The sequence below is a fragment of the Bufo gargarizans genome, chromosome 3 (assembly GCF_014858855.1).
Source record: "Bufo gargarizans isolate SCDJY-AF-19 chromosome 3, ASM1485885v1, whole genome shotgun sequence".
NCBI lineage: Eukaryota > Metazoa > Chordata > Amphibia > Anura > Bufonidae > Bufo > Bufo gargarizans.
Window position 1 is genome coordinate 128424365 of NC_058082.1, and position 14764 is coordinate 128439128.

General features: G+C 38.7%; 1 protein-coding gene across 2 annotated transcripts in view; it reads left to right on the forward strand.

The window, feature by feature from the left end:
* Positions 1–14764, forward strand: part of VWA8 (von Willebrand factor A domain containing 8) — a 429985-nt gene that overhangs the window by 262633 nt on the left and 152588 nt on the right. For both annotated transcript variants that reach the window (XM_044284760.1, XM_044284761.1), the window contains exon 27: positions 10255–10406. In XM_044284760.1, coding sequence (XP_044140695.1) covers positions 10255–10406 — 152 coding nt within the window. The remainder of the gene's footprint in view (positions 1–10254; positions 10407–14764) is intronic.

Genomic DNA, 14764 nt, shown 5'->3' on the forward strand with positions numbered 1-14764 from the left:
TGTAAAACAGACAGTACTATACTCTAGGGTACAGGAGTGTATAGGGTATTATATCTGAAGTGTTGAACTGAAAGTCAGTTACTTGCGATTTAGACCCCAGGGGGAAAAGGGAAAGAGAGCGCCAATCCCCATTGAAAGACACAGTCGTTAAGAAATGTAGAAAGTACCACCCAGCGTGATGGTGATGTGAATGACACTGAGTGTATCATAAAACGATATCGTGATTAACAGATAGTAAATACTCGGTAATTTAAAATCAAATAGAAACTGTGACTGAACACAGATGTAGAGAAATAAAAGGATTTAAACCATATGAAATACATGATAAAATCAATGGTAAAGTTAATGGTAAAATTAAATATGTCCCACGGGACAATTTCATAAAAAAATAAGCACTCACTTCACAAGGGGGTAGTCATCAGAATAAGCACATGACACCTGTGACATAAGCCCCCCGGCCAGGATCACATGTAGAGTCGTAGTGATGGAAGGCAGCAAAAATCCGGTGCTTCTGATCAATCAATTAATAAAAATATGTGGCTCGACGCGTTTCGGGGATAACATTTCCCCTTCTTCAGGAGCAATACATAACCAGATATCATAAAGACAAATGAATTTATTCCTTAATATGCCCCAAAAAGGGTGCGTTTTTCGTAGGACCGGAAGTGATATGACGTCACTTTCGGTGTTTGGAACACACATATGCATTCCACACGGCAAGTGTTAGATGGAACATCTGAAATCATAATAATAACATAATAATAACAAGATAGTAAAATAAGCCAGATTGGTGTGTCCACATATAAGATTAGTGGGAGTTAGTGACTAATATTTGAAATAATTCTCTGTCTCGGTCCAAAGTGTATCGGACTGGAAGTGCTACTGACTTCCGTTCCGTGGAGCGCAGGCAATACGCTCCAACAGAGACACAATCTAGGCAGTCGTCAGCACTTTCGGTCAGTGACGTCGGGATCCCAGTGGAACGCAACATGCAGTCCATGCAGTAACATGCAGGCATATACATATGGATGTCAAAAGCAACGATAGCAAACATACGAAATTATACAGTATAAACAGACAATGCCAACGGAACATGATGGTATACTTATATAATAAAATAATTATTCATATGGTACAATTAATGGTTAGATAAAGAATTAGTAATGGAAATAAGTTAAATAGTGAAATAAAAACTAGTCCAATAGCGATAAATAATAATAAAACATAAAATCAATCACATTATGTTTTCATTGCAACAGAGTAGCACTCTTATATAAGAACTACGCCCTTCTGTAGGTAATGGGTCCGGATGTCAGACAGAACGTATTGGTACCAAAAGTATGAGAGTATTATAATACTGGGGCCCTAGCTCGCGGAGATTATGTTCCTGGTTTTTACTACTTTTTGTTGTTTTTGTTGTGTGGATAACAGAGCGTACAGTTAGTGGAGCTTTAGTAGTTAGCGTACTCCAAGGGCTCATTCAGTCCAAAAGGGGTCAAGGTGTTCAGTTTGAAAATCCAGAACATCTCCTTGCGGCAGAGAGTTTGATAAGAGTAGGGGACCCACTCCAATGGCGTAACAGAGTGAGGTTGAGTGTCCCGTCATGGTGGATGGAGAAATGTCGAGAGACACTGTGGGTAACCACTTTGCGATGGATATTAGACCAGTGTTTATTCATCCGCTCGCGTAAAGGTTGTGTGGTGCGACCCACATAATAAATGACGCAAGAGCAATACAATAAATATATGACGAATGATGTGCCACAGTTCATCTCATGTCGCAAGGAGATGGTGCCCTCCAGCTTGGTGAGGGATACCAACATTTGCATCGTGCCTTCTCACATCTAAATGACCCCACTTTGGTTTGGTTGGTGGTGTTTCCCAAAAATCTCTCTATCCTAATTGTCTTTTCTGTATTGCTGATTTTGGGGCATGAGGAGGCCAAAATTTATTTTAATGTTCTGGCTCTTCTAAATGTAAGTATAGGGGCCTGAGGGATACTCTGTCCAATGATCGGGTATTTCAACAATATCGGCCAGTGTTTTATAAGAGTGTTTTTAACGGCAAGATGTTGTGTATTGTATCAGGTAATAAAATTCAAGGGAAATTGCTTGGGGTTCTTTCTTATATTTATACTGGTTATGGGATCGGTGTCTTGTTTAATCTCGATGGTCCTTCTTTTTGAATCTGCAATAAGGCCTTTGGGGTAGCCCGTTTCCAGAAATCTCTTGCCTGTCATCTCAAGTTGTCCCTGCAGTGTTTTTTTGTCTGAGCAATTCTTATGTATTCTGCGCATTTGACCGTATGGAATGTTGTTTTGTCAGCGGTGATGATGACAGCTCTTGTAGTCCAGATAGCTATTAGTGTCTACCTACTTGAAATGTGTTTTGGTCGTGATACAGTTGTCTTTTGCACTCAAGTGAGGATCTAGAAAGGTTATTTCTCTCGGACTGTGCTCAATTGTGAATGAAAGGTTCCAACTATTTTTGTTTAATTCTTCCACTAAAGTGCATAGATCTTCTGTATTACCCTCCCGGATAAAAACTAATGTCATCTATATAACGTTTGTAAATCTTTTCTTCAAAGTGACCCATAAATAGGTTGGCATACGATGGGGCAAATTTCGTCCCCATCGTAGTACCTTTTTGCTGGAGGTAGATTTTATCTAGAAAGGAAAAGTAATTATGTTGCAAGATGAAATTGATGGATTTAAGTATGAACTGACATTGTGATAGTGCCATTTTGGGATCAGAGGTAAGGGCTTCATTGATGGCTTCAAGGCCTAGAGAATGTGTAATGTTGCTGTATAAGGCAGCAACGTCTAGGGTGACCCACTGATAGTTGTCTTCTGAACCTCCTTCAGAGTGTGTAATAGATGGGAAATGTCTTTTAAATATGATGGCAACTGGATGACATAATTCTGTAGTATACCGTCAATATATTCAGAAAGGTTAGTGGTTAGTGAACCTATACCCGAAATAATATGTCTACCCGGGGGATTAACTAGGGACTTATGAATTTTAGGGAGGAAATTGAATTTCGCCATAGCTGGGTCTGATGCCCAGAGAGTGACCTTCGTCTATGAGATTGTGCAGCTCTTTGTTATATGTAGATGTAGGGTCTTCAACTAGACGTTTATAATATTCCTCATCTGATAGTATACGGAGGGATTCAGACATGTAATAGCTGCTGTCCATAACTACTATCCCCCCTCCCTTGTCCGCACTTTTAATGACAATATTTTTATTCTCCGTTAATGTTTTTGTAGCCATTTTTTGTTTAGAGCTTATATACCAGGTTTTGAGAGGTTTTGTCTAAGATCCGTTAGAACCATATTATAGAATGTTTCTACATGTGAGCCTCTGCTCACAAGGGGGTAGATGCTGGATTTGGGTTTGATATTGGATGGGATAATGGTGGTAATAGGAGAAGGTCCTTGTTTATTGAATTGTGAGATGACAGGGGTTAGCGAGGTAGTGGCAAGATCTGAGGAGGTTGCAGTATTACTCACATGTTGTATTTGATCTTTGATAGAAAAATGTCTGTGTAGTGTGAGCTTCCTTGTGAACTGACTTAGCTCTACAAACAGTTCAAAAAGGTCAGGACTGTTTGTAGGACAAAATGATAAACCTTTACCTTACAGTTCAATGTATATTTAGAAAGGTTGAAGATACCATGTCATTTCTCAAAGGTTTTCAGATCAGGGTTAGGTTCTGTGACTAGTCTGTATTTTTCGGTTTGGGTTTTTTGTTCAGTGGTGCATTTATTTCGACCGCCTTTACATCCTCTCGATCTACGTTTGATTGTTTTTTCTTTATGCTTGATAGAGGAGTGTAAAAGTGGGTTATTTTCAATGATTGTGGCGTGGAGGGAGTGCTGGGATGTGGTGTTTCTAGTGGTCTGATGAAAGGACTCAGAGATAGGATACTGGTAAGGATATTTTCCTGGTGGGCGGAGTGGGGTTCGGAGTGCTGATTGATCAGAAGCACCAGATTTTTGCTGCCTTCCATCACGACGACTCTACATGCGATCCTGGCCGGGATTTGCTGTCCCGTGGGACATATTTAATTTTACCATTAACTTTACCATTGATTTTATCCTGTATTTCATATGGTTTTAATACTTTTATTTCTCTACATCTGCAGTTTCTATTTGATTTTAAATTACTGAGTATTTACTATCTGTTATGATGCACTCAGTGTCATTCACATCACCATCACGCTGGGTGGTACTTTCTACATTTCTACAACGACTGTGTCTTTCAACGGGGATTGGCGCTCTCTTTCCCTTTTCCCCCCTGGGGTCTATATCACAAGTGACTGACTTTCAGTGCAACACTTCAGATATAATACCCTATACACTCCTGTACACTATCTTCTCAAGTGTCTGTAGTTACAAACACTTTGTTGAGCTGCCTTCCCCTCTTTTTCTCCACGACCTGAACCACCTTTGTCGGCGCCCAGATCTTTCATTCCTTTGGGATACGCTGTGATCCCTAAGTGTCTGAATTAACTACCATTTTTTCTGTTCTATTTTCAAGTACTATACTCTGCCATAGAAGAGTTCAGCAGAGTATAGTACAAACATCAGCCCCACTGATGGCTGTTCAAGATCCAAGCGGGACTTAAAAAAAAAGGTTTATAATACAAATTTAAAAAAATTAAATAAAAATGTATATAAAAAATAAATTGCCTTCTCCCATATCCTCTCATTTATAATTGATAAAAGATAAAATAAAAAAATAAACAAACTACACATAATTGGTATCGCTGCGTCAGTAACAACCTGATCTATAAAAAAATCGTGTTACTAATCCCACGTGGTGAACGCCATAAACTTTTTTTAAAAATGACAGAATTGCTGTTTTTGCACCCCTCATCTTCAAAAAAAAAAAGGCATAAAAAGCAATCAAAATGGCATATTTACCCCAAAATGGTACCAATAAATACAACATCTTGTCCCACTAAAAACAAGCCCTCACACCGTTACATTGGTGAAAAAATTAAAATGTTATGGATGTTAGTATATGGTTATGCAAAATATAAGTTATTTTTAATAAAAAAGTTATTTTATGCTGCAAAAGTAGTAAAACATACAAAAAAACTATAGAAATTTGATATAGCTGTAACCATATCGACCTACAGAACAAAGTTATCATATCATATATACTGCGGAGAAAAAAAACACTGACAGAATTTAAATTTTTGCACACATCACCTTCCCAAAAAATGGCATAAAAAGTCATATGTACCCCAAAGATGTATCAATAAAAATTACATCTTGTCTTGTAAAAAACAAGCCCTCATAAAGCTCAGTCAACAAAAAAGTAAAAAATAAGTTATGACCCTTAAAAAGATTAAAGAAAATTCCATGTTAGAAAATCCAGGTTCAACTCCTTCTCTTCTGAATACTGCCATGTCCCCAAACAGCAGTTCATGACCACATATGGGGTGTTGCCGTATTCACGAAAATGCATAACAAATTGTGGGGTGCATTTTCTCCTATTACTCCTTGTGAAAAAGAAACATTTGGTGCTAAAGCAATGTTTTATTGTAAAAGAAAAAAATGAGATTCATTTATTCATCTTCACAGCCAGGTGTTTTTAAATTCTTTGAAATGCTTGCCGAGTCATATTGCTCACTGCACCCCTCAATAAATTCCTTGAGGGGTGTAGTTTCCAAAATTAAGTCACCGTTTGGGAATTTCTACTGTTGGGGTATCTCAAGATCTCACCCAATATAATATGGTGCCCGAAAACTATTCTAGCAAAACTTGCTCTCCAAGAACAATATTGTGCGCCTTCTCTTCTGCATCTTGCAGTGTGTCTATTCAGCAGTTTACAACCACATATATGGGGTGTTTCTGTAAACTGCAGAATCAGGGTAATCAATATTGAGGTTTGTTTTGCCATTAACCCTTGCTGTGCTACAGGAAAAAATGGATTATAATGGAAAATCTGCACAAAAAAGGACATTTTTAAACTTCAGAAACATAAGAGTAGATAATCAAAACTGTGGGTCATGCGAAAATCAAAATCATATCACAGAAGGCATAGACCAATTAAGACCTACATTTTTATACACATTATATAAAACAAGCCCAGTTCTGGCTAACAATATAAACCCCAACGTAACACTGCTAACATAATAATAAATAACCAAGGAACCCCAGTGGCTAAATCAGGACTTGGTATTGGGAAGTCTGACCCTATCGGGTCCCTAAATAATGGCTCAGCCCAGAGGCACACCCTAATGGTGGATGCCCTTTGTCCTCGTACCCAGGACTACTATGCCCCTAGAAGCCCTACCAAAATAAACAACAACAAAAGAAAACTTACCCTAGATTCCAACGCATTTCGCCCAATAGATAAATCAAAGGTTCATCAGGAGATAAAAAAGGGCAATATATTAACAAAAAACAGACAACCAAAAAAGATAGTTATCTGATAATGGAGACCCTTCTGAGTAATTCCTGAATGAAAAACTAATGAATAAGCATCATGCTACGTGATACGATTCATATGGGCTACACAGGGTGCCACAAAAAGCAGTAAACAAAAACGGCGTAAGCATGTAAGATGATATAATAAGATTGTATAATAAGATAAGGTCCAGGTGGACCACTCACGTGCGTAAACTTCCTCAGGGTATGGGGGTCTCCATTGAGCAGGATAGCAGCCTTTAAACTTCACCTCCATTCTCCTTTAATTCCCGTTGAACCCCTAAAGTTTCAGAAATCAGTTTTTAATAATCTGAGTGGTCTGGTTTCTAAAATGGGTCATTTATAGGTAGTTTCTATTATGTAAGCCACAATTAAGAAGCATTGACTGAAAGCAAATTCTTACATTGATTGCCTTTAAAAATAGTCAAACATGAGCATGTAAATGAAGGACAGATACAGCCATGTGACCTTTCATCAATAAAATTGACTGACTGGTGTTTTTATGGATTAATGTCTACAGCGATAATGTAATTCTTTCAATCAATGAGCTTTTACCTACGTGGACACATTTGGGGAATTTATCATTAGGGGGATATTTGAAGTCTGTTATGCTTGAGTCTGTGTTTGCGTACTTTATGCCATGTTTATCAGATGTCGCAGATTGTTTGATAAATTTGTCATATCCTTAAACCTAACACTTTTGTGTAAAACTCCAGTTTTTCTACTCTACCCTCCTACTGGAATGAGATTGCTGCCTTTTTTCGACTCTTATAAAAAGTCTCAGTGATAAATCTGGAGAGGAACTCGTTAATTTAGCTAACCACACCAACTGGCCCACCCATATTTCAAACGAAAGAGGTGTCACATTTTTTCTTTTTTTTATTCAGCAAGTGAGCTCAAAAAGTGGCACAGATTCTATTTTGTGACTTTTTGAAGTCGGAATTCATTTGAAGAGTGAATTCATGATTGAGTATTTTTTTTAATGAAAGAAAAGAACAGTGTGTTTAGAAAGTCTTTAACTTTTTTCATATTTTGTTTGCGGCCCTGTATTAAAAAATCTAATAAAAATAATAATAATAATTATATATATGTGTGTGTGTGTATATATATATATATATATATATATATATATATACACATTTTCCCCCATCAATCTACACTTAGTACCTCATGAAGACAAATTCAGAACAGAATTTTAGAAATATTAGCAAATATGTTAATACGGACGAACAAAAATTTCACATAAATATTTAGACCCTCTGTCTTTGCTATGACGGATGAAATTTAGCTCTGGGGGCCTCCCATTTCTCTTTATCATCTTTGGAATATTTCTATACCTTGATTGGAGTCCACTTGTGGTAATTTCAGTTGATTTGACATGATTTGGAAAGACATACCCCTGTCTATATAAGGTCTCACAGCTGACTGCATATCAGGGCAAAAACAAACCATGAGGATGAAAGAACTGCCTGTAGAGTTCAGCGACAGAATTATGTGAAGGCCCACATCTGGAGAAGTGTAAAAATAAAAATGATCTGCTGCACTGAAAGTTTGCAAGATTAATAATACTTAAATGGAAGAACTTTGGAACAAGCTCTTCCTAGAGCTGAACGCCCGATCAAACTAAGTAATCGGGGGAAAGGGCCTTGGTAAGAGTGTTGACCAAGAACCTCTGGCTGAGCTCCAAAGATCCTGTGTGCAGATGGGGAAAAACTTCCAGAAGGTCAAACATCACTGCAGCACTCCACCAGTCTGGGCTTTATGGCAGAGTGACCAGCAAAAAGCCTCTCCTCAGTATTAGTAAACATCTAAAGGATTCTCACACAGAAACACGATTCTCTGGTTTTATGAAACCAAGAGTGAACTTTCTGGCGTCAATTCTAAGCATCTTGTCTAGAGGAAACCGGGCACTGCTCATCATCTGCCCAATACCATCCCTACAATGAAGTACTGTGGTGGCAGCATCATGCTGTGGCGTTTTTTTTTTTTTGTGTGGCTGGTACAGAAAGACTGGTTAGGATTGAGGGAAAGCTGAATGGAGCAAAGTACAGAGATATTCAGCATAATGGAAACCTGATTCAGAAATCTCTGGATGTCACTGGACTGAAGGTCCACCTTCCAAAAAGACAATGACCCTAGTCACACAGCTAAGACAACAACCTCTGTGAATGTCCTTGAGTGGCCAGCCGGAGCCCTCATTTGAACCCAATCAAACATCTCTCAAAAGACTTGAAAATTCACTGAGGGCCCCCTTCCAACTTGGCAGAGCTTGAGTATGTGCAGAGAAAAATGGCAGAATATCCCCAAATCCCACGGGCTGGTTGGCTATAGACCTTACAGGAAAATTTCCTGGTGGGCTGATGCCCATGGGGCCACCCAAGCCCTCTGAATTAAACTGCTGTGGCCCACATCTCACCTCTTAAGTTCCTTCTCCATATCTTAATCAGAGACAAAATGACATCTACTGATGGCCAAATCCTGATGTGCAAATCTTGGAGCATCATACTCAAGAATACTGTGGAGGCTCAGCGAAAGGTGTTGCAATTAAGTACTGAGTAAAAAGTTTGAATACTTATGTCAATGCTATGTTTTAGTTTTTCCTTTTCAGTAAATTAGAAAAGATTTATAACATTCTGTTTTGACTTTGTCAGGGGCTCGAAAAAAGCTGAGCGCCTGACAGTCGTTTAACTTTCATCTGTGTCTGCATCTTCAGGATGCAGATACAGTGGAAAACTATGATGTAGGCCCATATGAGTATGACTTACTCTCCACCGCCAACTGACTGCTGCTCCTTACTGATGTCACTCGTCAGTGGCACGTTGCTCCTTCTCCTCTCTAGCCAGCATCAAGATGTTCTGTGCAAGTAGGGCTTGTCTCTTACATATTTCCAAATTGGCTTCTTTTTGTGGTGGATGTGACAGGACACCAAGGAGTTGCTGCACATTAGACTACTGCTTGGCCTGCCGCCCCATTCCGTCTGGCTAGCTATTCAGCAAGACTAGCTGAGAGAGGGGGGGGGGGGGGGGCGGAGTGTTTTGCCTAGGGCCCCAAATGTAACTTTGCTCGGGTCCCCAGAAACGCCAAATCTTCTGTATCTACAGCATTACCAGCTCCCATTCTACTGCAAATAAACTGCCATAGATTTGGTGCATAATTATGCTGCGCTACTGTACTCCTCATTGTATCACATAGCGCACTATGGTTTGCCCAAATTGTTTGCCTTTTCATTGTTCATCTGCTTTCCAAATGCAAAATAAAGCAACTTCCTAAATGCAAAATAAAGCAACTTTCTAAATATTGTTTATTTTATCAGAAGTTTGCTTCTGCAGAGTGTCTTTCATCTAGCTGGTGGTGCTGCTGAATCTGGCATTAATTTGTTACAGCACTGCTTTTGATAGCACTGCTCTTCCCCTCCCTTCTCTTGGTGTTAGAGATGGCAGCAGGGATTACATGGGCACTGTAATTACATAGTTCTCATGAGCTGTAAAAGGAGAGATCATTCTAAGAATGAATCTGCGTTGATACAACGAGACAGTGAAAGCAGCAGCATCCTGTGACAGGCCCATTTCAGAAATGTCTGAAAATAGGATGAGATTGCTTACTGAATATGTGTGGAGGGTCTGTAATGGAATGAAGATTTCCAACTATTTTTTATATATTTTTTTGTACTCAAGTTAACCACTAACATATATACAATAATTGTTCCATCTCAAAAGTGTTCATAGCCTATAGCCTATGCGTGATATGTATATATTAAGCATATTTTCAGATACTTCCTAACATATATTGTGTTTTGATTTTTGTCTCTAACCAGAAATTTCCCAATGAGGGGCTGGCAAATGTTGTCCGCAATGTCTTTGACTTTGATTCCTACAACCAAGAAATGCGTGAAATCTTGATCAACTCTTTACATAAGCATGGGATCCCAATAGGAGCCAAGCCATCCAGCATCCAGCTTGCTAAGGAGTAAGAATGAATTATGTTTTATAAACTCTGATTATTTGTGACATTTTGTCCCTGGTCATGAAATATAAAATATTAACGAAGAATACGGAAGGACAGTTTACTGACCATTTTGTAAATATTAGTAACTATTCCTAATAAAACAAAGCTGTTCCATTTCTTAATGTGTGCTTTTGTGCTTCTTCATTTCTGAAGGAAAAGTTACTGAAATAAAAACTTTCCGTACATTGTTGTTCTTTACCACGTCAGACTTTGGTTGTGTCTCTGCCTTGCAGGACAGTAAACAAGATTTAAGGGGTTATCCCATGATTAATGTCAAAAAATAAATAAATCAGACATCATGTAGTACATGACAGCCTCTTTCTAACAAAGCTAGAACCACTTGTACCTCATATGGATCCAGAGATCTCCAACTGCTTTGCTAGATTTATACCAAGCTGCCAGCTCAGAGGATGTGTCCTTTTTCTGCAGCTCTCCCTATCACTGCTTCATGCATTTGAAGGATGAAACTGAGCATGTGCATCCACCTCAACGAGATGGACAGATATCAGAAAAAAACTAACAGCAGGTGGTGCCATAAATAAAGATAGAGAGATACATTTTATTGAATAGCTCGGTGGCTATACTAAATTTTTAATTACATGCAATTACAAAAGTATTCAGATCCAGGTTCTGGTTTGAAAACAACTGAATATTCTTCGTGAGACAACCCCTTTATTATTTTCACTTCATTTTATGTAATTCTGGCATCATTTTTTTACAGTCTGTCTTGTACTGTACATTTGTCATTTATTCAGGCTATGTTGTGATTGGTGTTGCATGTCACTGTAATACTTTGTCAGGTGCTTGGTATTATGTATACAATATCTGTTACATGGTTTTTTCGTTGTATTGTTGCTACACTTTAAAGGCTACACCCTTGGTTGGCAATTTTTTTTATTATTAAATTATACTTATTTTGAGCTAAAAATATTTTTTTCAATTGGTCTTTATTACAAATATGGAACTCCTTTTTTTTTTTTTCTGTACAAGGCTGAGATGCTCCAATAGAGGAATTAGAATTTTCTCTTTGCTCCGTCAGTCAGCTAATGTGATGGACTCCTTATCTCTGCTCTCTGACAATTTAAACACTCATTACAGCTCAGTTATTATCTTACTGATAAGAATGTCTTAAAGACGACATGTAACCACTTCTGACATGCCTTTTTAATAGCTACATGCATCCTCTGTGTAATAACTATTCTAGAGCATCTATTCGTATGGCTCTATGTTAGGCCATTTTCTTTTATTATTTCTACTAGAAGTTATGAATGAATTGCTTGCAGTCTGCAGTAAGGATACAAAGGGGTGGTGACTAGGTGTCCCTGCACAGTCTTACAATGGCAGCACTGACTGGTTAGAGTCTCTCTGCAGGGACACACTTCCAACTGGTTACCACCCCTCTGTACCCTTACTGCAGACTGCTAGCAAATCATTCATAACTTCTAGTAGAAATAAAGAAATGGCACAACATACAGACATAAGGATAGATGTTCTGGAATTGTTATTACATGGGAAACGCATGTAGCTATTAAAACGGGCATGTCAGGAGTGATGAATGGTCCTCTTTAAATAACTGTCTATTACCTCTTAGTAAACTAGAGATAAGGTTTATTAGATGACCGGCACAAAGTCAAAAGTAAAAAGTACCAGTCACACAGCTAGGCAAACAGTTAACCCTTTGTGACGGAATGGCTCAATATTTTTAATAAAACCAATGGAAAAAATGATTTTTTCTATCTGTATTTTTTTTTTTAAATACCTAAAATATTGCAGTTTTCCCACTGGCCACTAGGCTTAAAATTATGTTGAGACTTCCTGTTTTCTATAGTTAACTTCAGTAGTCTTTGCATTATCATCACAGGCAGAATTGCAATGACCTATGTCACCTTCATATAGATAACACAGTATCCCTTATTTAAAATATCATACTTTTATGTAGTCCCTCCTCCTGTTCTCTTCACAGGTCTCAGAACATGCCTGGAAAACTCTCCCAAAGAAGTCAATGAGGTCTACTCCAGTCTATTGTGTCTTTGGCCAATGTGACTGCTTTAAAGAAACAAGAAGTTATAAATATTTTAGGTCTAGTGGCCAGTGTGAAAACTGCTTGTTTTTGGAGTTCTTGTCAAATATCCACTCCTTAACATTGAAATTGCAACACCAAGAAGGAAAAGTTGTGGCATTATGGAAATCACAGGATTGATAGACATTAGGGATGAGCAAATTGACTTAGGATGAAACATCCGAAACGATTTGCATAAAACGTTGTTCTAATACTGTACTGAGCAGGAACTCCGTACAGTATTAAAATGTATTGGCTTCGATGATTAGCTCCTTGGAACCGAACCCGAGTTCGGGAAATGTTTTTTTACAGTACAAATTAATTTATGAAGTTATTACGCGAAGTCTCACGAGACTTTGCGGAGCAATAACTTCGGCTCATCGGAGCCAATACATTCTAATACTGTACGGAGCAGGAGCTCATCCCTAATTGTAATGATAAAAATGGAAACAAAATATGCCAAAGATCTTTTTTAGTATGGAGTATGAGCACCAGGTGCAGTAATACAAACACTTACATGCCTTGTCATGCTGTCAGTGAGGTTATTAATGGTTGTCTAAGGAATCTACTGCCATGCTGAATGTACTTGGGAACACAAATTATCAAGATCCATTGGCAGCTCCCTTTGCAATTGCCAACCCAGATGTGCCTAATGGGGGACAATTCTGAAGATGCTGCAGGCCATGGTAGCATGTTTAGCAACGCACACTGCTCACAGTAGCATGAACAATATGCAGACACTTTGGAGAAATGACTCTACACCTGGTTCCACAAACAAATCAATGTAACACAGAGTTGCTAGTGTACCTAAAATGAGTGGTCTGGCTACCGTACTTTATGCCACCCCACACCATAATACCAGTAGAAGGACCAGTGTGATGTTCTCTTGTGAAGGCCTCTTCATGGCGTTGCCCACGTGGTTACCAGACCAATGTCCAGCTATCATTGCACAATAGACTAAAGCTGGCCTCATCAATGCAGAGCAAAGACCTCCATTTCAACCTCTATTGTTGTCTTGTTGTGCACCTTGATGACCTTTAAGAGCAGTAGCTTCCGGTAAATGGGGCTCTGGTAGCTGAAATTCTGGCTTGTAGCCCAGTGTCATGCAAACACCTTCTTGATTTGTTGTCCTCCTTGGTGTTGCAATTTCAGTGTTGAGGAGTGTAGATAGGGACATGGGAAATTTACCAAAAATTCAAAAAAAAATAAACTAATGTAAGCAATAGGCCATTTTCTGATAATACATTCCAGACAGAGCTGTTTCGTTTTTGGACGACAATGCCTCTAACCAGCCTCTGTGCTTTAATTATCCTACCACTTTTCTTTATGGTGGTGCCTAGTCAAGAGGCCAACAAATGTCACAAGGCTATATCCAAGTACCATCCTGCTTTTTCTTAAATCATTGGCTTTTAGGTATTTGTTGAAAAATGGTTGACATCTACAGCAATACTGGTTTGGGGTTTATCATTTCACATAGAACTCTATAACTGTTGCTTGTGCCACTACTCCCCAATGTGCATTGGAAAATTAAATAGATCACGTAATTCTCGGTAGATTAAAGTCGGCTACCTAAAAATTTAGAATGCAGGGGCCGACTACAGGGATTGCAGCTTATGTGGGTCAAACACATTACTTTGGAAAGGAAATATACTGTATATAGAGATGATTATGTACAATTAGAGCAACCTGTATGGATGAGCAGAACTCCATTAGAACTATTATAGGTGGACACACAGAAGGTAAATTACAGTCTTGCTTATTTTTACACTTTAGGAGGTTGTCCAGACAGGAACATCATATTTAGAAAACAACTCGGAATGTTCCGAAGTCATAATCACTGATCCCCCATTAGGCCTCTTGCACACAAATTTTTTTTTTTTTCCGTTTACGTTCTGTTTTTTGCGTTACGGAACCATTCTTTTCAAATGGAAGGTACTCCGTATGCGTTGTATTTCCGTTCCGTTTAAAGACAGAACATGTCCTATTGTCCACATAACGAACAGGGATAGTACTGTTCTATTAGGGGCCAGATGTTCCGTTATGCAAAAAATTGAATGCACACGGATGTCATCCGTATTTTTTTGCGGACAGCAAAATGCAGCAAACTACATACGGTCGTGTGCAAGAGGCCTTAGTCTAATGCCAATGATTCCCGAGCCCTTCACTGGTCTCTCTTTCATTTCTCTCTCAACGCTAACATGTGGCCATTATAGGGGGTCACTGCTGCAGCCAGTGATTGGCTACAGTAGTCACATGTCCT